This window comes from Rhinoraja longicauda, chromosome 15, assembly GCF_053455715.1.
Source record: "Rhinoraja longicauda isolate Sanriku21f chromosome 15, sRhiLon1.1, whole genome shotgun sequence".
Lineage (NCBI taxonomy): Eukaryota > Metazoa > Chordata > Chondrichthyes > Rajiformes > Arhynchobatidae > Rhinoraja > Rhinoraja longicauda.
Window position 1 is genome coordinate 1891909 of NC_135967.1, and position 26278 is coordinate 1918186.

General features: G+C 45.4%; 1 protein-coding gene across 3 annotated transcripts in view; it reads left to right on the forward strand.

Moving 5' to 3' along the window:
• Positions 1 to 26278, forward strand: part of col4a5 (collagen, type IV, alpha 5 (Alport syndrome)) — a 272955-nt gene that overhangs the window by 226957 nt on the left and 19720 nt on the right. For all 3 annotated transcript variants that reach the window (XM_078412094.1, XM_078412097.1, XM_078412096.1), the window contains exons 43-47: positions 2198 to 2383; positions 12684 to 12817; positions 19303 to 19375; positions 23489 to 23560; positions 25148 to 25273. In XM_078412094.1, the coding sequence (XP_078268220.1) occupies positions 2198 to 2383; positions 12684 to 12817; positions 19303 to 19375; positions 23489 to 23560; positions 25148 to 25273 (591 nt within the window). The remainder of the gene's footprint in view (positions 1 to 2197; positions 2384 to 12683; positions 12818 to 19302; positions 19376 to 23488; positions 23561 to 25147; positions 25274 to 26278) is intronic.

Consider the following 26278-nt stretch of genomic DNA (forward strand, 5'->3'; position numbering starts at 1 on the left):
CTTATTAATTTTCAATTGAGTGAGGATTTTAATACAAGCAAAGATTAATTGTATGTTCACAATGATAAATGTCTGTACATGAGAACCTACATAGTAATCAGATCTATGTATGTGTTGAAAAATTAACAGTGAAGATGTAAACAATGCTGAACCTGAGATTTCAAGTAGCCTCCCCCAAGCATTACACAATCATATTATGTTTACCTCTGGCTCAGGATAATAAAGATCGTGGTGAAAGGTAAACTGAAGTGAACACTGACTAAACCTGGAGCTCACTGTAACGCCATCGGTGAAGAATACGATGCCATTATTCAGAGGATAGTGTTAGACAGAAAGTACGATGATTGCGAGTTGCAATCTGTGACCAAACTAATTGTGCAAGTGCATTTATTTTCAGATTAATTATTATTTCAGAGTAGTATTTGTCTACAATGTATTGAAGAGATTTAAAATATACTAGACCAAGTGGACCCGTTGGACCCAAACCTCTCCTGCATTGGTGCAGCACCCTCTCCTCCCCCACTCCTCTCTCCCCCCCTCCACCCCTCCTCTCCTCCCCCCCTCCCCCCTCCCTCCCTAGGAGATAGATTTAAACTTTAAAATGTGCATAACTTTAAAAATATAACACCGATTTCAATGAAACTTCTTCCATTAGCACCAATGGGATGACGGTGAGTAAGGTGGGCCTAAAATTGTCGCGCTATCGTGTACCGTTTTGGCTGTAGTTCAGGAACAAACAAACAAACAAACGAGTTTTAGTATATAGATGTGATGGCTGAGACTGAGGCATGGGTTGCATTGTAATCCAGGCGTTCAAATAATGTGCTTGGAAAGATCAAAGGTTTTATGGTATATGTGTATCAATTGCACATTTTACACTGCACTACAGAGTTTATGTCTTGTGTTATTCCTGTTGGGTTTTTTTTGAGAGACCAGTGTTGGACGTAAACATGGAAGTGGATATAAACATGGAAGAGACATAAGTTCAGAATCTTTTGGAAACCCAGACCTGTTGTCAATAAAACCAGTTACGTGAAGGTGGCATACCAAGGTCCTCTTGCCATTTGTTGAGTGGGAGAATCGTGATGACTCTGAACGCTGAATGTGTGGATCGCAGGCACGATGCCACCAAAGACCATTGAAGATGGGAATCATGTGCTGGCTGATGGCAGCCCACTGCATTGTGTTAAAGCCAGGAGATACATTCCTGCTTCGTCAAGCTACATGGAAATATAATAGAAAAAATAATATTAAGATGCAGATTTTAAAGAGCCGCACCAAGGCCTTTTAAGAAATGTTGTTTCATTGGGCCATAGCATACACTACATGGATAGAGCATCAATAACATATTCTCACCTCTCTGCAGTTTACGATTACAATACATATTCCAGCTCTGACCAATGAATGTCATGTATGACCCATTATACTGAAAAATAATCCTGTCATACAGTGGCACTCAGTTGCTGAACATTTGTTGAACACCCCAAATTTCCAATCTCATAGAATTCAAAAGATCTTATGAATTACTACTTGATGATCTGTGATTGGGACCCTGCAGGCAATAACATCAGTTGGGTCACTGAAGTGAATAACCCTATTCCCAGTGGCAGCCAACCTTTGAACCATTCAAGAATATTGCAATGTTGCCCAAGGCCTTAGAAACATAGAAACATCGGTGCAGGAGGAGACCATTTGGCCCTTTGAGCCAGCACAGCCATTCATTGTGATCATGGCTGATCGTCCACAATCAGTAACCCGTGCCTGCCTTCTCCCCATATCCTTTGAAACTAGAAACGTTTATGTGCCTCGAGGCAGCACTGTTGAGATTCCATTGATATTTGTGCATTTATTACGTTCTAAGAACATCAAATTCCACCAATTGAGTAAGGACCTTTTAAATTTTGTCCACAATATTTAAAATTATGTGAAAATCAAAACAAAGTGAAGATTCTGGCAACGGCTGCAGATGGGAAACATGAATAGTTTCTCGTTCCACGGATGCTGTCTGACCTATTGTCTATTCGGTATTTCATCTAAAATGCTGTGTTGTTTCACACATGGATTACTTGCATTGCTATTTAAATATGTAAAGGACGTTTATTAGCTGAGGAAAGAAATGACCGATTTAAGAATAATTAACCTTCTGTGCATTTCAAAAGCTGTCAAATGGCTCACCATCTATTGTTTTCCTACGCAGGACCAAAAGGGGATCAAGGTATTCCAGGTATCCCGGGTTCTTCTGGAGGACCAGGCCTTAAAGGTGACCCTGGTTTCCCAGGATTTGTCGGGCAGCAAGGCCCACCAGGTACACCTGGACAACCAGGACCCCCAGTGGAAGGCCCAAAAGGTGTACCAGGAACTCCAGGCCAGCCGGGACGACCAGGTAAATCAGGGAGAAGGACTTTTCTTCCTATGGGGAAGATGAGGGGCACTGCCTTCTCCTACACACTTGTGCACTGTTTGCATTGCATGCAATGTTGCTGTTTAATTTGTGGCAGAGATCACTGAGATCACAATTGTCCACCACGTTTATACCTTCTCGTTGCCACACATGGGCACATGGTTCTTGCCATATGTTACATCATTTGTACATTTGACTTTCAGAATGTTACGTGCACATTCTCTTCCATGTTTTTTGGCTTGGTCATATTTTGATGATTGCTCTTTATGGATTATGTGTGTGTATACATATATAGCTATTTAAAATGTACCTGAATGCTGAAGTCTGTACTAGAGTTATCCTTATTCTTCACGGACTTAATGGAAAAAGGAGTAGGGAAGATAGTGAGGTCAAGAAACTAGCCTTTGCTCTTAACTGAAAGAAGGAAGATGTTTCCTTAAATATTATGGTCCTCTTCAAGGTTGTATTTTTGTATCAGCATGTGGATTGTCAGTCTCATGTGTGACTAAATGAAATAGTTTTATATGCAGTGTAGGAATATAAATACATTACACATAGGTAGCGGAGAGACTTCTATTTTTGCTTGTTCGAGAGTAAGAGTTTCCTGAAATGGGATACTGGTTTGTTGGAGATGCAGCGTGATATATTGTGAATGGTTTCGGAGATGGTTGGTTTCTATGGTGCACGCCCTATGGGGAGGACATGGAGTAATGCATGGAAATCGTGAGCAGCCTGGAGATGGGAGGTCTTGCTGGACTGCTGTGCCCCTGTGTCGTTGGTATAAGTTTCATTCTCTGTTTCCTATCCAGCATCTCACCAGTCTGAGTGGTTGCCAATTGAAATATCCAAGAGCGGGGGTTGCAGTGTGAGAGCTTTGGAGAAGGCCCTCAGCAGTGGCGAGGGGAGGCGGTGTAGGTTGGAGATGGACACAGGCTGATTGCTGATGAGAGCAAGGCTGGAGATCAGTGGCCTATAGCATCTGCAGGGGGGCTGAGAATGGTGGGAGGTCTTGCTGCTCCGAGTCCACAGCTCCTAGATCTGTCCCTCCAGAACCAGCAGCTTCCTCTATTATCCTGAGCTTCACGATATTTGCTAGCATGTTACATTTCTATGAGGCTCCCAACTCACTCTGCCTGACTTGGTTCAAATAAAATAACACGCCAACATGCCTCATAAGCACAGGGCGTTTCCAAGGAAATACAGTAGTGGACACATTGGTTGAAGGTTGTGTTTCATATTTCCTTTAGCCCCCAGTCCTGCCAAACATCCCACCCACTTCGCCAAAGAGCCTTTCCCATTTTGTTCTTATTGGTAGAGGACAAAAGTGCTTCTGAAGATTGCCTCTTCTTCTTTCGTGTCCATCATCCTTGTTTCAAATGTTACATCACTGTCGTCGTCTGTCCTGAAGAGGGCGCAAGCCTCCGGCGACAATCAGTGGGAGCCATCACTTGTACAATAGATGATGGTGGTAGCAGAATGAGCTCAGGACACTTCCAGTTTCCAGCCCCGCGACATGGACGCTTCTGCCATGGGGCCTGGAGATTGCTCATCTCACAGCAGAGTGTCCAAAAGCAAAATATTGCAGATGCCAGAAATCCAAAAATAAAATCCAAAATGCTGGAATAAGCAGTATCTGTGGAAAGAGAAGAAGAGTTACTGTTTTATGTCCATCTGAAACATCACATCTCTCATTCTTTCTCTCCACAGATATCATAGATATCGATTGATCTGTCAATATTCCTTGCACGTTTGGTACTTCAGGTTTTTATTACAGGAGAACGTGTAGTTGTCAGTGAATGTAATCTTTTGGTATGATGTCACATTGTAGGGGAGTTGGTGATTCTGTTGAGACTATTGAAGCAAATGAAAAATTAGAATTTGATTTTGGAGTTTAGATTATTTTAAGTCTTATTTCCAAATGAGGATTTGGAAAATCCCTACCAGAATCCCAGTGGACATGAACCCATGGGTTAGGGAAATGGATCTGTCGTGTTACTTGACAGAGGAGTGTCGTCTTCTATCTTTGATTTGATTAATTCCAAGATGGCGCCCAACCCAGGCGACTATTTGGGTGCCAGCCACAGAAGCAGATCTACCATCACATATTACAATCGCTCCGCACTTTTAAATCTCTATTCCTACAGCAACATTCCTTATTCCCTTAGCATGTATCTACACACTGTAAATGGCTCAATTGTAATCATGTATTGACTTTCTGCTGACTGGATAGAACGTAACAAAAACTTTTCACTTCTCACCTCGGTACACATGACAATAAACTAAACAGAACTGAACTGGGAAAAAAAGGAACCATCACAAGCGCACGATAGAATGGGAACGGCACGCTAGGCCTCTAAAGTCTGTATCACTGTTCATTACAATCATGGCTGATTATGCTGGCCTGAATGCTCCTATGTTCCAGTCCTTCGCACTCCCAGTTCCTTGAACTTTCAAATATTTATCCATCTCCACCTTAAATGGATCTAATGATATGGCTTCCAGTCCCCATGGGGGTTGGGGATTCTAGGGAGAGCGGTAGAGTTGCTGCCTTACAGGAATGCAGCGCCAGACACCCGGGTTCGATCCCGACTACGGGTGCTGTCTGTACGGAGTTTGTACGTTCTCCCCGTGACCTGCGTGAGTTTTCTCCGAGATCTTCAGTTTCCTCCCACACACCAAAGACGTACAGGTTTGTAGATTAATTGGCTTGGTAAATGTAAAAATTGTCCCTAGTGGGTGTAGGATAGCGTTAATGTGTGGGAATCGCTGGTCGGCGCAGACTCAGTGGGCCGAAGGGCCTGTTTCTGCGCTGTATCTCTAAACTAAACTAAACTTAAAAAAAGAGATGATAGAGGGAGCTCAGATATGAACAAAGAGAAAAGCTACTTAAATTACCAAGCTTGCTCATTCTGGCCTCTGAGCCACATTGAAGAAGTATTGTAGAGATTAATCACTCAGTGAGGTAAATCATCGTGCATGTGGAAGCTGTTAGTGCACTGACACTCCTATTTAACAGCTGGTGGCTGTCTTTAGACTAACATCACTACTGGGTTTGTTTCATCTTCCGGACTTTAAAAGAGGAACTCAGCCTCACGTTTAGATTTTATTAAGTGTTTGACCAAAGACTCACCCTGGCAAGCCTTCTGAAATGTTTAGATTTGGGTTAGGATGGCCGTCAAACCTTTAGAAATTGGTTTTGTTTCCAGCCAACCTGCAGTGACCATCTAGTGATTGCCTCTTTCACCCACTGTGACACCAGTATCTTCTTGTTGTGCACGCAGTATCTTTAGCCCTAGTAGGGGGGTGCCAACTATCTCTCTCCCAAATACAGGACAAGGCGATGTCACCGCCCCGCGCCCCACGTGATCTCACCCAGCCAGGGGTCACGGGCTCCCGCTCCACCAATGGCGGACGCCCGGGCCGGGAGGCGGGTTGCTACGCAACTTCTGTTAGGCGGCGTCCAGGCCTCCGGACCTACACTGTCCGAACATACACTGTCCAGAAGGCAGACACAGATTTTAACCAGCATCTACAGTTTTTTTTCCTACTACACTGTCCGGGCCTACAGCGTCCGGGCCTACAGCGTTCGGGCCTACAGTGCCCCCCGGGCCTACAGCGTTCGGGTCTACAGTGCCCCCCGGGCCTACAGCGTTCGGGCCTACAGTGCCCCCCGGGCCTACAGCGTTCGGGCCTACAGTGCCCCCCGGGCCTACAGCGTTCGGGCCTACAGTGCCCCCCGGGCCTACAGCGTTCGGGCCTACAGTGCCCCCCGGGCCTACAGCATTCGGGCCTACAGCGTTCAGGCCTACAGTGCCCCCCGGGCCTACAGCGTTCGGGCCTACAGCGTTCGGGCCTACAGTGCCTCCTGGGCCTACAGCGTTCGGGCCTACAGTGCCCCCCGAGCCTACAGTGCCCCCCGGGCCTACAGCGTTCGGGCCTACAATGCCCCCCGGGCCTACAGCGTTCAGGCCTACAGTGCCCCCCCGGGCCTACAGCGTTCGGGCCTACAGCGTTCGGGCCTACAGTGCCCCCTGGGCCTACAGCGTTCAGGCCTACAGTGCCCCCCGAGCCTACAGTGCCCCCCAGGCCTACAGCGTTCGGGCCTACAGTGCCCCCCGGGCCTACAGCGTTCAGGCCTACAGTGCCCCCCCGGGCCTAATACGGAACAAGGGTGGTCCCATATGGAACAAATCAATTCAGCCCAAAGTACGGGATGTCCCGCTCATACGGGACTGTTGGCACCCTGGCACGGTATTGGTTAAGAGGCATCCCATGGTCAACCAGCCAGCTAAAGCGTTTGCTCTTCAGACTTGCATGTAATGAGTAGCTAAAATAGGCAAAGTGCCTGAGGGTTATGACCACTGTAATATGTTTCTTTGCAAGGCTTTTCAGGGCCATTGAGAAACTGTGTGTCCTCTGTGCTTGAGAAAATTAACTTTTCTTTTCATGGGCTTCCAAATTCCATAGGAAAGATGTGCAAAATGATACTTTTTTAATCCCCTTCTCTCCATTATTTGTAACTGAATCAATGCACTCAAAATCCTGATATTTTTTTAAAAAGGTAGACTGTCCACATTTTTTACTTCTACAAGAGAAGTCTTTTACTTCTACAAGGCCATCTACAAAGCACTGTAAAACATAAGTGCCACTGACACATGGATCACTGCAGCTTGCAGGTTTTCTCCATGTAGGATGCCATCCCAACTTAAAATACATCCAATTTCTTCACTTTTTCTTGGTGCAAATCACAGTTTAGCCCTCACCTCCAACGACACAGTGGGAGTATATATGAAGAAGGGTGTCGACCCGAAACTCTCCAGAGATGCTGCCTGACCTGCTGAGTTACTCCAGCATTTTGTGTCTACCTTCGATTTAAACCAGCATCTGCAGTTTTCTTTCCTACAGTGGAAGTTTATATTCCACAACAAAAAACAACCAGTTTAAATACTGGTCATAAGTGATGGGATCAGAATTAGGCCATTTGGCCCATCAAGTCTTCTCCACCATTCAATCCTGGCTGATCTATCTCTCCCTCCTAACCCCATTCCCCTGCCTTCTCCCCATAATCCCTGATACGTACAAATCAAGAATCTATCTATCTCTGCCAAAAAAATATCCATTGACTTGGCCTCCACAGCCTTCTGTGGCAATGAATTGCACAGATTCACCACCCTCTGACTAAAGAAATTCCTCCTTCCTAAAGGAATGTCCTTTAATTCTGAGGCTATGACCTCCGGTCCTAGACTCTCCCACGAGTGAAAACATCCTCTCCACACCCACTCTATCCAGGCTTTTCACTATTCGGTAAATTTCAATGTGGTCCCTCCTCATTCTTCTAAACTCCAGCGAGTACAGGCCCAGTGCCGACAAACGCTCATCATATGTTAACCCACTCATTCCTGGGATGATTCTCTTAAACTGCCTCTGGACCCTCTCCAGAGCCAGCACATCCTTCCTCAGATCTGGGTCCCAGAATTACCATCAATGACCTTATCTTGTAAACAATTAAAATAATGAGGAAAATCCACTCAGCAGAACTTTTAACACAAAATGGAAAATTGTGCAAAGCCACCTAACTATTAATCTAAGAATGGCTGAGTTCCACTTTTTCTGCTTATATTGAGAATTTGCTGCAGTTATACATTGTTAATTTAATGGGTTATTAAGTTTCCAACCAGCAGTATTGTTTGTCATGTGGTATATTTGACGCATCTAATGATGAACTTTGATTGAATCTTGATCCTCCTCAGGTCTATCAGGTTAGCCCTTTAAGCAATAATTAACTTGCATGATTAGAATTATGACAACAGTAATGTACAGAGTATTGAGCAATAAAGTGAGATATGAATTTTCATTGCCATTTAACTAAAACGTGGACCTTTTTGACACATTTCACAGAAAATTACTGAGCGCTGTTATTCCAAACTCTATTAACTTTTGAACTCCTATCTCCAAAACAAATTACCTTCTCTTCCAAAAAGGAGTGAAATTTTGGATTGTTCTATTAATTTTTAACAACATACAACTGCGCCACTGAGGAATGTAAAAAATAAATGGTATAAACTGTGTAGGTGGGGAAAAGAGTCCAGGAATGGATAACTTACGTTTTTGTAGGTATGCCAAATAACTCAATTTGCACCAAGGACCTAATTTCCCTTCAAAACTCCTGTGGACTGTGTGAAGAAGTTCACTTTTGTCACTTGCACTGGTATAGCATCAGATAAATCAAATGTGCTTGGAGCAGGGTACATGCAATAACTGATGTTCAGTCATGGGTTTAACTCTTATGACCAAAGACAAATTTATCCCCCCCCTGTCCCGTTTAAACAGAGACAATGTCAGGAAAGCTAGGTCTCACTTTTAGCCAATTTAGGGTGAGATTTGAAAGCATTGAAAGGAGGTAGACACAAAATGCTGGAGTTAAATCTTTTCCCCTTCACCTTAAAGCTATGTCCTCTGGACCTCGATTCCCCTACTCTGGGCAAGAGACTCCGTCCATCCATAAACCAGAAGCTTTGGATTATTTTGGATTATGTCCAGTCACTCTACACTTCCATCCCCCACAAGGATGGTCTCGAAGCCCTCCGTTTCTTCCTCGACCGTAGAACCAGCCAATCCCCATCGACCAACACTCTCCTCCGCCTAGCAGAGCTGGTTCTTACCCTCAACAACTTCTCCTTTGACTCCTCCCACTTCCTCCAAACCAGAGGCGTAGCTATGGGCACTCGCATGGGCCCTAGCTACGCCTGCCTCTTTGTCGGGTACGTCGAACAATCCCTGTTCCAGACGTACACTGGCCCCATCCCCGAACTCTACCTCCGCTACATCGACGACTGCATTGGTGCTACCTCTTGCACCCATGCAGAACTCACTGACTTCATACATTTCACCTCCAATTTCCATCCTGCCCTTAAATATACCTGGACTATCTTTGACATCTCCCTCCCGTTTCTGGACCTCACCATCTCCATCACAGGAGACAGACTAGTGACGGACATTTACTTCAAGCCCACCGACTCGCACAGCTATCTGGACTACACTTCTTCCCACCCGGTCCCCTGCAAAATGTCTATCCCCTACTCCCAATTCCTCCGTCTACGCTGCATCTGCGCCCGGGATGAGGTGTTTCAGACTAGGGCTTCCGAGATGTCCTCGTTCTTCAGAAAACGGGGCTTCCCCTCCTCCATTACAGATGAGTCTCTCACTAGGGTCTCTTCTACATCCCGCAGCTCCGCTCTTGCTCCCCCTCCCCCCACTCGCAACAAGGACAGGATCCCCCTCGTTCTCACCTTCCACCCCACCAGCCAGCGGATCCAACATATCATCCACCAACATTTCCATCACCTACAACGGGACCCCACCACTGGCCATATCTTCCCATCCCCTCCCCTCTCTGCGTTCCGCAGAGACCGTTCCCTCCGTAACTCCCTGGTCCACTCATCCCTTCCTACCCAAACCACCCCAACCCCGGGCACTTTCCCTTGCAACCGCACGAGATGCAACACCTGTCCCTTTACCTCCCCCTCAACTCCATCAATGGACCCAAACAGCCTTTCCAGGTGAGACAGAGGTTCACCTGCACCTCCTCCAACCTCATCTATTGCATCCGCTGCTCTAGATGTCAACTTATTTATATCGGCGAAACCAAGCGCAGGCTCGGCGATCGCTTCGCTGAACACCTGCGCTCGGTCCGCATTAACAAAACTGATCTCCCGGTGGCCCAGCACTTTAACTCCCCCTCCCATTCCCAGTCTGACCTCTCTGTCATGGGCCTCCTCCAGTGCCATAGTGAGGCCCGCCGGAAATTGGGGGAACAGCACCTCATATTTCGCCTGGGCAGTTTGCAGCCCGGTGGTATGAACATCGACTTCTCCAACTTCAGATAGCTCCTCTGTCCCTCCCTTCCCCTCCTACTTCCCAGATCTCCCTCTATCTTCCTGTCTCCACCTATATCCTTCCTTTGTCCCACCCCCGACATCAGTCTGAAGAAGGGTCTCGACCCGAAACGTCACCCATTCCTTCTCTCCCGAGATGCTGCCTGACCTGCTGAGTTACTCCAGCATTTTGTGAATAAATCGATTTGTACCAGCATCTGCAGTTATTTTCTTATACGCTTTGGATTATTTGTTTGTTAAAGAGAGAGCTCTATTTAATTAATGGTTTGATAGTTCTGCCATTCACAGTTCATCAATTAAAAATATATCATTTTAATACATATCAGGATTTGCTGGTACTTGTCTGGTCTTGTAACACCATTAAGCAACTGCGGTAGAGGTTCTAGAAGAAGCTACAATCTCCCTTTAATATCTGATCCGTGAACATTAACAATGAGTATCGAGGTCTCATTGTCATTCCTGTCAGTTCAGCATGCTCAGAAGGATGGACTAGCGTCACATACTTTATTTCCCCTTGATTTTCTCCCCAGTTAACAAATGCTACACTCAGGAGGGTGAAACTTCTATGGAGACACAAGGAACTGCAGATGCTGGTTTACAAAAAGGGCAGGAAGTGCTGGAGTAGCTCTGCAGGTCAGGCAGAATCTGTGGAGAACCTGACTCTCTCAAGATCCATGTTCTCCAGAGATGTGATCTCGACCTGCTATGTTCTCCTCTCAGGGCACTCTTTTGAATGTTCACCATTTTTACACTTCAGAACGTATCCTATATCTTATTTCAACTTTGTTCAATATGACACCACATATTCCCATCAGAGAAAAGGCCTGTGCTTCGATGTTTCCATTAAAACGTCTACTTTGTAAAAAATATATTACTCTAATTGTGTTTAAATAATGTCAGATGATCTTTAAAGAAAGATTGGGCTATATAAGAGTATCCAGTATTCCACACTGCCCAGTGATAGTTATGGTTATCCTGTTAGCACCATTGGTGAAACTTTTTCTCTATGATTCTTTTATGTTTAGAATTTATGTAGATTTATTGGAAACATAATTCTGGACTGAAATGCTTGCCAAGTGTTAATGCCATTTTGCTTCAAACTGTAATCACATTCATTATATGTAAACACCTCAGCCGAATATCATTTTCTGTCTCAATATCGACTGCTTAAGTCAGTGGCAAATTTATTTCATTTGTACCAGAACTTCTGTTAATGTATCTTTACCCTTTATCTGCTTCAGTATCTATTACCTTTGATAGACACAAAATGCTGGAGTAACTCAGCAGGACCTTCTACTTATCCTTGGGCCATGACCCCACAGATGAGCACCAGGTAGGGTTGCCAACTATCTCACTCCAAAATACGGGACAAGGTGACGTCACTGCCCCGCCCCCCACGTGACCTCACCCAGCCAGTGGCCAAGTGCTCCCGCTCCACCAATGGCGGCCTCCCGGGCCGGGAGGCGGGTTGCTACGCAACCTCCGTTAGGCGAACACACTCTGCCCCGCTCCCCGAACACACTCCATTAGCCTACACTGTCCGGGCCTACAGCGGCCCGCAGGCCTAATACGGGACAAGGGCAGTCCCGTACGGGACAAACCCATCTAGCCCAAAATACGGGATGTCCCGGCTAATATGGGACAGTTGGCAACCCTAGCACTAGGCCATAATCTTACAGACCATTTCTGATTTTATCACTTCCGGCTGCCTGCCCTCAACAGCCTTCAATCATATCGTTCCCCAGCCACGCACAGCCCGGTTTTGTCTTCTCCCTAAAATCCATAGACACAAGTGCCCTGGCAGACCCATTGTTTCTGCCTGCTCCTGTCCCACTGAATTCACTTCCACATAGGGTCCCACTGAGTTATTTCAGCATTTTGTGTTTTCCGTGTAAACCAGCATCTGCAGTTCCCTCCTCTATTGTCATCTTTTCTCCCAGCTTCCCTAAAGTGTTAACAATAGATGGGTTACTGTCTTTGTAGATACTGCAGTTCTTCTAGTGTTTTACCTTAACAAACATTCTTCCTTTGTAAATCCCTATCAGCTAGGAAAAATCAATAGAAGGAGGTATCCCAATCCAACTCAATGCTTGAAAGTGTAATATTAATTTGTTTTTCTTCTACTTGTTGGAAAATTGCTGTACCACTTGCATTGCGTTAGGTTACAAAAACATTCCAGTGGTGGAATGGGGTCCTATACAAATGGTTTAAAGGTCCTGATTTTTTGATGTAATGTATATTGATTTGTTTTGTTTGAATTCAATTGTTCGGTGTGACATACAACAGCTGCAGTTATAATTGTGCAAAGTTAATTGTTGAGATTGTGGCCGGTGATTTATCTTGCTCCAACACTGTTAAGCACTAACAACATGGTCAATGTTTCACAGGCTCCGCAGGTCCAGTTGGTTTTCCAGGCTCTCCGGGACTAGGGGGCATTAAAGGAGATAAGGGCAGCTCTGGTCTTCCAGGAAGTCCAGGATTTCCCGGACCTAAAGGAGACAATGGTTCACCAGGATCACCAGTAAGTGAAGACTCCACGGCCTCAGATAAATGTTCAAAAACATGATGATTGTGCCTTGTGCAAGTTCCTCTTGCTCTGGACTTTATCTCCAAACACTGAGATTTAACAAAGCCATTTAATTCACAGAAATGTGCGGCGTAGCATTTTTGGAAGCCCCACCTGGGCAGAGCCTACAGAGTGAATGGTCGGGCTTTGGGTAGTGTTGTAGAGCAGAGGGATCTAAGGTATTAATTCACAAAATGCTGGAGTAACTCAGCAGGTCAGGCAGCATCTCAGGAGAGAAGGAATGGGTGACGTTTTGGGTCGAGACCCTTCTTCAGACTGATGTCAGGGGGGCGTGACAAAGGAAGGATATAGATGGAGACAGGAAGACAGTGGTAGATCTGGGAAGGGGGAGAGGAAGAGAGGGGGAGAGGAACTATCTAAAGTTGGAGAAGTCGATGTTCATACCACTGGGCTGCAAACTGCCCAGGCGAAATATGAGGTGCTGTTCCTCCAATTTCCGGTGGGACTCACTATGGCACTGGAGGAGGCCCATGACAGAAAGGTCAGACTGGGAATTGGAGGGGGAGTTGAAGTGCTCAGCCACCGGGAGATCAGTTTGGTCAATGCGGACTGAGCGCAGGTGTTGAGCGAAACGATCGCCGAGCCTGCATTTGGTTTCGCTGATGTAAATATGTTGACATCTAGAGCAACGGATGCAATAGATGAGGTTGGAGGAGGTGCAGGTGAACCTCTGTCTCACCTGGAAAGACTGTTTGGGTCCTTGGATGGAGTTGAGAGGGGAGGTAAAGCGACAGGTGTTGCATCTCGTGCGGTTGCAGGGGAGTGCCCGGGGTTGGGGTGGTTTGGGTAGGAAGGGATGAGTGGACCAGGGAGTTACGGAGGGAATGGTCTCTGCGGAACGCAGAGAGGGGAGGGGATGGGAAGATATGGTCAGTGGTGGGGTCCCGTTGTAGGTGACGGAAATGTTGGCGGATGATTTGTTGGATACGATGGCTGGTGGGGTGGAAGGTGAGAACGAGGGGGATTCTGTCCTTGTTACGAGTGGGGGGAGGGGGAGCAAGAGCAGAGCTGCGGGATGTAGAAGAGACCCTAGTGAGAGCCTCATCTATAATGGAAGAGGGGAAGTCCCGTTTCCTGAAGAATGAGGACATCTCTGACGCCCTAGTGTGAAACACCTCATCCCGGGCGCAGATGCGGCGTAGACGGAGGAATTGGGAGTAGGGGATAGACCTTTTGCAGTAGACCGGGTGGGAAGAAGAGTAGTCCAGATAGCTATGCGTGTCAGTTTGTTTATAGTGAGTTTATAGTAGATGTCGGTCACTATGTGCAGGTGCATGGTTCCTTGAAGGTGGAGTCGCAGGGTGGTCAAAAGGGCTTCTGGCACAGTGGCCTTCTTCAGTCAGAGTATTGACTATAGAAGTTGGGGGGTCATGTTGCAGTTGTAAAATACATTGGTGAGGCCGCATTTAGAGCATTGTGTTCAGTTCTGAACCATTTTAGTAGGAAAGATGTCGTCGTGCTGAAAAGGGTACAGAGAAGATTTACGAGTATGTTGCCAGGAATCAAGGGTCTGACTTATAGGGAGAGGTTGAGCAGGCTGGGACACAATTTCTTTTAGCGCAGGAGGATGAGGGGTGATCTTTTCGAGGTGTATAAAATCATGAGAGGAATAGATCGGGTAGTTTGCACGGAGTCTCTTGCCCAGAGTAGGGGAATCGAGGATCAGAGGACATTGGTTTAAGGTGAAGGGGAAAAGATTTAATAGGAATCTGAGGGGTAACTTTTCCACACAACGGGTGGTGGGTGTATGGAACATGGATAGGACTGGTTTGGAGGGATATGGACCAAATATGGGTAGGTGGGACTAGTGTAGGTGGGACATGTTGTGCTCTATCGGCAAGTTGGGCTGAAGGTCCTGTTTCCACGCTGTATCACTCTATGACTAAAACAAATCATGCTGTTGAGCAGAAAAGGAATCATAAAATTAAACGGAACCAAATAGATAAGCTTCACTTACCAAAGTGGTAAAGAGTATGGCAATTAATAGACAATAGACAATAGGTGCAGGAGTAGGCCATTCGGCCCTTCAAGCCAGCACCACCATTCAATGTGATCATGGCTGATCATTCTCAATCAGTAACCCATTCCTGCCTTGTCCCCATACCCCCTGACTCCGCCTATCCTTAAAAGCTCTATCTAGCTCTCTCTTGAATGCATTCAGAGAATTGGCCTCCACTGCCTTCTGAGGCAGAGAATTCCACAGATTTACAACTCTCTGACTGAAAAAGATTTTCCTCATCTCCGTTCCAAATGGCCTACCCCTTATTCTTAAACTGTGGCCCCTGGTTCTGGACTCCCCCAACATTGGGAACATGTTTCCTGCCTCTAACGTGTCCAACCCCTTAATAATCTTATATGTTTCGATAAGATCCCCTCTCATCCTTCTAAACTGGAACTTGGAAACGGAAAAAAACAACCATTAGGCTCCTTCAATCTGCTGTACCATTCAGTGACATCATGGTTGATACAATCACGCCTTTAACTCGGATTTCTGCCCAAGCCGCATAGTTGTCCACAAATGGAATATTTGTTATATAACAATATAATATAAAATGTCTAGTTTACAAACCTACAAATTGATAGCGGGAATAAATTATTCGGTCCCTCAAATCTGTCCCCCGCATTTAATAAAATAATGGCTGATTTAATTTTAATCTCAGGTCCTTATTACCATCCACCATCTTTCACCCTTTGCTTTCCAAGTATTTATTTACCTCTGTCTTTAAAATATTCAGTGGCTTTCTCAGTTTGAAAATCTCTGCTTCCCTAGTTATGTGGCTTACTAGCACACTGTCCAGCACGGTTCAAATGTAGACTGTTCCAATGGTACATCTTACCCCTTCCCCAGTGCTGGTGCCATTGCCCCAAGAAAGAAAACCTGCTTTGGAGATATTAAGAATAAAAAAGAAGTTCTTGTGAAAACGTTATCTTTGACCTATGCATTCATTTTTCCAGTGCCAATTTACAGATGGATAGGGAATAATCCAGGTATCTATGAAGATTTCTGTTTTAACTTGAGAAATGAAACTCCTCTTCATTTCTGTCTTAAACAGTCAACCACTCATTCTGAATTCTGAAACTATGGCTGTTAGTTCAAGTTTCCTTCATGAAAGGAGCATACTTTCAGCACCATCCTTGGTCGTCCTGTCAGAGTCTTGTTGGTTTCAATACGTCACATCTTGTTCTTCTTCACTTCAGTAAGTGAAGGCCAAACCTGCTCAATCACTCCTTCTCAAAACAGCGCCTGCATCTCAGCAATCAACCTGGTGAACATCATCAAAACAGTGATGAACACATGTCAATCCCTCCTTAAATGTTCTTGGCATTCCCACACCCTGTGGTAAGAACTTCCTACTTTTGTACTCATCTGCTCTTTGCAATGAGGCCTTTTTAATAACCTGCTGTTCCTACACGCTGACTTTCTGCATAGATAGAATGTTCCTTTCTTTCCCTCACTTGCTTTCTCATGGAAAATGATGCATTGCAGCACATTGTGGCCTCTCTCCATTTGAGAAATATTCTATCCTCTTCTTTCCATGAAAAAAGTGATAACCTTACATACACCACAATACAGTCCATCAAGCTAGTGACCCATCCCTCCCTGTTGGAATTGAGTACATGTGGATACGTGTAGGGAAGGGCCAAAGACCAAATTATTTCCTGCAAGTGAACCAGAAGCACGTTATTGTGGAAAGAAAGATACAAATGTGCCACAGTGCAACTGCACCCTTATATTTGAGAGGAAGGCAGATGAAGCTGATGGAATATCATTGCCAATCTTCTTCCCTTCAGCAATGCTGCCACAAAATTATCAAACTCCCTTCTCTCTTCGAATGGAATAGGATGTTGGAGGGATTATAAGTGCAGGCCAGTCATAAATCAGTAGCTTTGTTTAAAGAGCAGCAGGTTGTGGAGAAATTAGTCAATGAGTTAACAGTTTTTCCCATTGGAAAAAAATTTCAATGTTCTTTCCCAACTTGCTTCTGGCAAAGAACAAATGTTTAGTCCTCAACTATTCCACAGACCCTCTACTGATAAATACAGTATATTTGTGGTATTAATTTTAAGGCAATTATTTGTAGCACATTGGAGGTGCCAAGCTAAGCAACCATAAACAAAAGTAGCTAGTAAATCCTATCTGTTCTACATGAATTTTCAGCAACGCATATCAACGTTAGTGTGCCCAATATATACATATGTTTGTTTCACTGATAAATTCTTGTGATTTTTAGAAAAAATCAGAAATACATAACAGGCCTGGCACCATCTGTGGAGAAACAGAATTAACATTTAAGTCTTTAATTTTTCATGAAAACCAGTAAAATGTCATGAACTTAAACCATTAGCTCTGTTCCACACTCCAGACATGCTGCCTGACCTTGCTGAGTTGCTACAGCATTTTCTTTTTTTACTTCACTTTTATTTTCTGGTAAATTTTTGGAGACTTTCTTGGCTTTTAAACTTTAGTGAATCTTCACATATGTTAGTGAGGGGTTAAAAGCCAGTGTTGGGGCGGGACAGTGGTACAGCTGCTAGACCTGCTGCCTCACAACACCAGAGACATGAAGTTGATCCTGACCTCAAGTGCTGCCTGTGTGGAGTTTGCACGTTCTCCCTTTTCTTTTTTTTTAGAGATACAGTGCAGAAACAGGCCCTTCGGCCCACCGGGTCCGCGCCGCCCAGCGATCCCCGCACACTAACACTATCCTACACACACACTAGGGACAATTTTTACATTTACCCAGTCAATTAACCTACAAACCTGTACGTCTTTGGAGTGTGGGAGGAAACCGAAGATCTCGGAGAAAACCCACGCAGGTCACGGGGAGAACGCACAAACTCCGTACAGACGGCGCCCGTACTCAGGATCGAACCTGAGTCTCCGGCGCTGCATTCGCTGAAAGGCAGCAACTCTACCGCTGCGCCACTGTGCCGTTTTCCACCAGGTACTCTGGTTTCCTCCCACGTCCCAAAAGCTGTGTGGGTTTGCAGGTTAATTGGCCTCTGTAATTTGCCCTGAGTCTGTAGGGAGAGGGATAAAATAGTCTGGTATGTAAGGGTGATCGATGGTTGGCATGGATTCTCAGCTGAAGGGCCTGGTTCCATGCTTTATTTTTAGTTTAGTTTAGAGATACAGCGCGGAAACAGGCCCGTTTGGCCCACCGGGTCCGCACCGACCAGCGATCCCTGCACATTTACACTATCCTATACCCACTAGGGCCAATTTTTACATTTACCAAACCAATTTTGGAGAAAACCCACGCAGGTCACAGGGAGAACGTACAAACTGCATAGGTGAGTGGGCAAATGCACGGCAGATGCAATATAATGTGGATAATGTGAGGTTAATGTGAGGCCCTTATGGCCCTTTGGCAGCAAGAACAGGAAAGCAGAGTATTACCTGAATGGTGGCCAATTAGGAAAAGGGGAGATGCAACGTGACCTGGGTGTCGTGGTGCATCAATCATTGAAAGCAAGCATGCAGGTGCAGCAGGCAGTGAAGAAAGCGAATGGTATGTTAGCATTCATAGCAAGAGGACTTGAGTATAGGAGCAGGGAGGTTCTGCTGCAGTTGTACAGGGCCTTGGTGAGACCGCACCTGGAGTATTGTGTACAGTTTAGGTCTCCTAATCTGAGGAAAGACATTCTAGTCTTAGAGGGAGTACAGAGAAGGTTCTCTAGATTGATCCCTGGGATGGCAGGACTTTCATATGAAGAAAGACTGGATAGACTAGGCTTATACTCGCTGGAATTTAGAAGACTGAGGGGGGATCTTATAGAAACATATAAAATTCTTAAGGGGTTGGAGAGGCTAGATGCGGGAAGATTGTTCCCAATGTTGGGGAAGTCCAGAACCAGGGGTCACAGCTTAAGGATAAGGGGGAAGTCTTTTAGGACCGAGATGAGAAAACATTTCTTCACACAGAGAGTGGTGAGTCTGTGGAATTCTCTGCCACAGAAGGTAGTTGAGGCCAGTTCATTGGCTATATTTAAGAGGGAGTTAGATGTGGCCCTTATGGCTAAAGGGATCAGGGGGTATGGAGAGAAGGCAGGTACAGGTTACTGAGCTGGATGATCAGCCATGATCATATTGAATGGCGGTGCAGGCTCGAAGGGCCGAATGGCCTACTCCTGCACCTATTTTCTATGTTTCTATGTTTCTATAAAGACAGCACCCATAGTCGGGATCGAACCTGGGTCTCCGGCGCTGCATTCGCTGTAAGGCAGCAACTCTACCGCCTGGCCACCCTAACTTATCTCCAAAATAAACAAAACAAAACAAATCTGAACTACTGTGAACACAGTGAGTGCTTGGGAAGAACCTATAATCATGTTAAATAAATGATTTCATCTGTCTAGTCGTTTGGTAACGGGTTAAGGTAACCATTTTGAAAGCTGTTTGTTTCTCATTACTTTAGGGTAACCCAGGTTCACCGGGGTACAATGGGCCAAAGGGGGACCCAGGTTCCGCAGGACTTCCAGGATTTCCAGGTAAGAGGGAAGCCACTAGTGTTTCTCCAAGAGTTCTTCCTGCAGGGATCTACTGCAGCAATTCTTTCAGAAGCATTTGAAAGAGGTTTGACCAGGTTCTGCACGGTAGGCTGCTCTGGAAGGTTAGATCACATTGGATTCAGGGAGAGCCAGCCCACTGGATGGGGAATTGGCTTCATGGAAGGGAGCAGAGGGAGATGGTGGCAGGTTGTGTTTTTGGACTCTAGGCCTGTGACTGGTGGTGTTCCTCAGTAACTGGTGATGGTCCCATTGCAGTTGTGGTATGTATTGGCGATTTGGATGAGAATGTAGAAGCCATGATTAGTACGTTTACAGATGACACCAAAATGGGGTGAATGGTTGTTAAATATTGCAGCAGGATCTAGATCAGTTGGGCAAATGGGCTGAGGAATGGTTGATGCGGTTTTATGCAGATAAATGCGAGGTGTTGCATTTTGGAAGTCAAACTAGGGCAGGACCTTCACAGTAAATGGCAGGGTTGTGGGGTGTGTTGTAGAGCAGAGGGATCTAGGAGTGCAAATACATAGTTCCTTGAAAGTGGCATCACAGGTGGCCAAGAAGGCTTTTGGCGCATTGGCCTTCATCAGTCAGGATATTGAATATAGAAGTTGGGATATGATGTTACAGTTGTACATTGCTGAGGCTACTATTGGAGTATTGTGTTGAGTTTTGGACACCCTGCTGTTGGAAGGATGTTGTTCTGCTGGATAGGCCGATTGGCCTAATTCTACTCCTATCACTTATGACCTTATGAAAATGTCAAATAGATCATTGTTAACTAGGAGAACGTGACAACGAGACATACAAAGGTACAATGTAATCAGGAGGACTGTCAGACTGGTCGGAGAATTAGGATGGGGGAGGGAGGGATGGAGAGAGAGGGAAAGCAAGGGTTACTAGGTTAGAGAATCAATATTCATATCTCTGGGGTGTAAGCTGGCGGGGGCTGAGCGGAGGTGAATATGAGGACGATTGATGGAAATGTGGGAAGAAAAATATTGAATGAGTGTAAATGGTGTTTCATGGTGTGTACGGACTCAGTGGCTGCAGGGCCTACTATGTGTTGTATGAATGCATTGTTTTGCCAGGCATATTGTACAGTATAGACAGATTTTGCAGGCACTGGACATGGAAATTCGTCTTAACTAAAAGTTGTCTGCACTTCCATTTGGACCCAAACAGTTCTGCATGTTCTGCGTTGCTAAGTACAACATGTTTGTTGATTTAGTTTTAAAGCAGAAGATTTGAAGTAGTAGAGGGATGCCAAGAAGCACAACTAAAACAAAAGCTGATAGTAACTGCCATGAGTTGTGATGATTTTTCAGTTATAATGTGGGCACGAAGTTATAGTTTTTTATTTTTCTGTTTTAGAGATACAGCGCAGAAACAGGCCCTTTGGCCCACCGAGTCCGAACCGACCAGTGATCCCTGCACATTAACACTACCGTAAGGCCAATTTTACATTTATACCAAGCCAATTAACCTACAGACCTGTACGTCTTTGGAGTGTGGGAGGAAACCGAAGATCTCGGAGAAAACCCACGCAGGTCACGGGGAGAACGTGCAAACTCCGTACAGACAGCACCCGTATTCAGGATTGAACCGGGTCTCGGTTTCCTCCCACACTCCAAAGACGTACAGGTTTGTCGGTTAATGGGCTTGGTATAAATGTAAAATAGTCCTCAGTGTGTGTTGGGCAGTGTTAGTGTGCGGGGATCGCTGATCAGTGCAGACCCGAGGGGCTGAAGGGCCTGCTTCTGCGCTGCATCCCTAAACATAAACTAATCATCACAATTCTCATCCCCATTTATCCACTGGTCAGTAAATATTGAATTATCTTTCTACCAAACAGTTTGATTAGTTAGTAAAGGTAGACACAAAGTGTTGGAGTAACTCAGCAGGACAGGCAGCATTTCTGGAGAAAATGGTTAGGTGATGTTTGGGGCGGTAAGCCTTCTTCAAACCCTTGATTAGTTAGTGTCTGGTGTCGGTTATAGCTCTGGGTGCAGGGAGAATAAGGAAATATCCATACATTGGACATGCACGATTCAAACCTAGCTTTCAATGGATAGCAAAATAAGAGGCTTGCTTTCCAAATGACCTTTCATGATCACCTGACACCTCAAAGTGCTTCACGGTCAATTAAGTATTTTTGTATTATGTTCATTGATGTAACATAGAAAGTAAGTTAGCCAATTTGCACACAGGAGGATTCCACAACCTGTGACGAGGCAGTGGTGAGATAAACAGCTTTAGTAATGTTGGGTGAAAGGTAAACACTCACCAGGACACCAGGGAAACGTTTATTAAAAATATCCTGAGGAATCATTATGTCCCTTGGCAGGGATGACAGAGCCTGAATTTTATGTCCCATTTATAACACTGCAATCCTCTTTCCTAAGAACTGCATTGAAGTAACAAACTGGATATTGATGTGTGGAGATAGATACAAACCAAAATATTCATATGCATATTAATACAAACATACAAATTAGGAGCAGGGGTAGGTATTCAAACCCTCAAATCTGCTCCGCCATTAATAGGGTGGCACGATGGCACAGCGGTAGAGTTGCTGCCTTACAGCGAATGCAGCGCCGGAGTCCTGGGTTCCATCCCGACTACGGGTGCTGTCTGTACGGAGTTTGTACGTTCTCCCCGTGACCTGCGTAGGTTTTCTCCGAGATCTTCAGTTTCCTCCCACACTCCAAAGATGTACAGGTTTGCAGGTTAATTGGCTTGGTGAATGTAAAAATTGTCCCTGGTGTTTGTAGGGTAGTGTTAATGTGCGGGGATCACTGGTCGGTGCAGACCCGGTGGGCCGAAAGGGCCTGCTTCCGCGCTGTATCTCTAAACTAAACTAAATTAATCACAGATCTTATTAAATTTATAGTCAGAGGTAAGCCTGCTATTGCTGAATCTTATCTGCTAGACATGCAAAATACCAACACACAACATTGGCATTCAAAGTTGGCAGAATAATCTGTGTCTATATACACCGAAGATAAAAGATGTGAAGCAGTCAACTTCAGTGCTCAGATCATTGTGCCACCTTATACTCAAATCATCCTGCACACCAGCGTCACTCCCCACATAAACCCACAGCTGCATGGACCAAGCTATGAGTATGGACCAGGCCTTTAGACAGCACAGTGGTGCAGCTGGTAAAGCTGCTGCCTCACAAACTGCTGCCATTGACCTGCATTCAATCCTGACCTTTTTTATATACAAATACTTTATTCAGAAAACAAAAACAAACATACAGAGTAGTGGCGCGATCAAAGGTTGCCTATATCGGCAGTTTACAAACAAACAGAAATCAAATTAATATATTGCCAACTTTATCAATAATACACTCGACCTCCGGTGGCGACCAGCGTTCACGGAAGGCCTCCAGCGCCCCCGTGGACACCGCGTGTTCCCTCTCCAGGGACACGCGGGCACGGACGTAAGCCCGGAAAAGGGGCAGGCAGCCGACCCCCTGTGCGACTGTCGACTACCCGCTGCCTGGACCTGCGAATGGCCATCTTGGCCAGGCCCAGGAGCAGACCGACGGGGAGACCCCCTCCTCCCTCCCGACCCTCCCCCCTCTGTACCGGGTGCCCAAATATCAGGAGCGTGGGGCTAAAATGGAGCCATGAGAGCTCTCTGTGTGCATTGGTTTCCTCTGGTTATTCTGCTTTATTCCTACATCCTAAAGACGTGCAGGTTTGTAGGTTAATTGGCCTCTGTAAATTACCCCTAGTGTGTTGTGGGTGGATAGGAAATTGTGATAACATAGAACTAACATGATCAGGTGATCGATGGCCAGCATGGACTCGGTGGGCCGAAGGGCCTGTTTCCATGCTACTACTTTCTGTCAGTCAATCAAAAGCAAAGTTGGCCCTCGCCTTAATAAGTTAAGTAACATGCCTTAACTCCACAGTGAGTCCAGGAGTGCAATGTGTGATCGCCCTTCAGTGTGACCGGGCCCAAGCTCTCTCTGGCTCTAACTTTCAGTGCGATGTGCAACCATAGATGTCAAGTGGCTGTTTGGGTAAATATTGAATTATTTTGAAAGATGTGGCTTCATCCAGGTTTCCACTTACTTTGCAGGGGTGAAAGGAAGTCCCGGGCCTTCTGGATTGAAGGGATATCCAGGTTTCGCAGGTGAACTTGGTGCACCAGGTAGGGTTTAACGAGCTTCTCATTCTTTACATTTGATTAGCCTGAGATAGGTAAGCCTGTCCACTGAGGCAATTGTATAGAAGATGTCTCATGGTGGGTGCCTGAGAGAGAAATACACTCTCCTCAATGTGATAATGAAGAAAGACGACAGTAAGTGGTTCACATGGAGATTATTTGTTCAAAGTTGGTGTCATTGTAAGGAGTGTGAAAACGCACAGCTGCAGATTCAGGGACAGTTTCTTCCCAGCTGTTATCAGGCAACTGAACCATCCTACCAACAACTAGAGAGCAGTCCTGAGCTCCTATCTACTTAATTCAAGACCCTCGGACTATCTTAGTTCGAACTTTACTGGACGTTGTCTTGCACTAAACGTTATTCATGTTATTCCCTTCACCATGTATCGGTACAATGTGGATGGCTCGATTGTGATCATGTGTCGTCTTTCCACTGACTGGTTAGCACACAACAAAAGCTTTACACTGTATCTCGGAATGCTTGACAATAAACTAAACTTAACTCAAACTCAAGTTTGGTCATAGACCTGAAACCAATGGCTGTCAATAATGCAGCCCCACAGTTTCTACTGTTCATTTAGCCTGTGATCATGTGAAGGTTTTTAATGAGATGAATACCAAGTGTGATGACCAGGATAGAGGCAGCATTAGCCCCACGAGGTGAACATTAAACAGCAAAGTTGAAAATTAGCCCGATGGCATCTAGTGAGGATTGGCTGCAGTAAGACCTGCCGCTATATTCACAGACTGTTCATCTACCTACAAACCCATACTGAAATCCCACTGTACAAAACATACATGTAACAATTGCTCAGTGACACTTATCACAGAATGGTGGAGCTGCAGATAAGATGGTGCTTGTGTTTTGACAGAAACAAAGTTCAGCATGCTATGCTTGACTTGGTACAGAATTGGATCAAAATGATCCATCAGCAGTAGGAGTTTGGGTTAATGTCCATATAGGGGATCTTTGGTCCCATTGGCTATCCAGCTCATCACTATTACAATGGGATACTTAAGACCTCTGTGAACAGAGGAATTGTAAAATCTCTAGCAACGCAGTGTAAGTGTGGTGAATGTGTAGGACCATCCCACAATCCAAGAGTTATGCAAACATATCACATACAGCATATAATCCCCCAACACTTTAGCCACCTCCAACGGAATCCCACTACTGGCCACATCTTCCTATCTCCTCCCCTTGCTGCTTTCCACAGAGATCGTTCCCTCCGTAACTCCCTGGTCCACTTGTCCCTTCCCACCCAAACAATGAGTGTCGTTTCGGGTCGAGACCCTTCTTCAGACTGAAGGTCACGGGAAAGGGAAATGAGAGATACACTACAGACGGTGATGTAGAGAGATATAGAACAAATGAATATGAAAGATGTGCAAAAAAGTAACAATGATAAAGGAAACAGGCCATTACAGATTACAGAAATGACGGATTTAATCTTGAAATGTGAAGCTCTTGAATCTTGAAGTTCCATGATGCATCTCAGTAGATTAGTCAGGTTTCTTGGGGAGCAAATTTCAACCCACAAACCATTTTAACCCATAACCTCTGCTTTGCAGGTCAACCTGGTCCTCCTGGTCTAATCAGGGTACACACCATTAAAGGAGAACCAGGTTTGACAGGGATACCTGGTTCACATGGTCAGAAAGGAGAACCAGGCTCAACTAGTTTGACAGGACACCCAGGTAAGGCACCGACAACTTGTACAACAACATCTTATTTCACATCTGTATGTGAACATCCAAGAACACATTTTCACTCTCAGTAGCTAGGAACCTATGTCTGGATCATTGTCCTTCTGTAATGGTGTTTGGGAGTGCAAAATGAAAAATAAGCAGATGCTGAAAATCTGGAATGAAAACAGAAAATGCAGGAAACATTCAACAGGTCGGGTAGAATCTGTGGAAAGAGAAACAGTTAATGATTCAGGTAAAGGATCTTTCATCAGAATTGGCTCAGTTCTGGCGAAAAGTCATTAGTCTGGAATGTTAAGGTAGACACAAAATCCTGGAGTTACTCAGCGGGTCAGGCAGCATCTCGGGAGAGAAGGAATGGGTGCCATTTTGGGTCGAGACCCTTCTTCTCGCTGGAAGACTAGGCTTATACTCGCTGGAATTTAGAAGACTGAGGGGGGATCTTATAGAAACATATAAAATTCTTAAGGGGTTGGAGAGGCTAGATGCGGGAAGATTGTTCCTGATGTTGGGGAAGTCCAGAACCAGGGGTCACAGCTTAAGGATAAGGGGGAAGTCTTTTAGGACCGAGATGAGAAAACATTTCTTCACACAGAGAGTGGTGAGTCTGTGGAATTCTCTGCCACAGAAGGCAGTTGAGGCCAGTTCATTGGCTATATTTAAGAGGGAGTTAGATGTGGCCCTTGTGGCTAAAGGGATCAGGGGGTATGGAGAGAAGGCAGGTACGGGATACTGAGCTGGATGATCAGCCATGATCATATTGAATGGCGGTGCAGGCTCGAAGGGCCGAATGGCCTACTCCTGCACCTATTTTCTATGTTTCTATGTTTCAGACCCTGGAATATTAACTCTGCTTCACTTTCCTCTGATATTCCCTGATATGTAGAGCATTTTTCCGTTTTACTGTTAGTCTGACATCAGTGGTGGGGAAGATGCTGGAGTCAATTATAAAAGACGAAATTGCTGAGCATTTGGATAGCAGTAACGGGATCATTC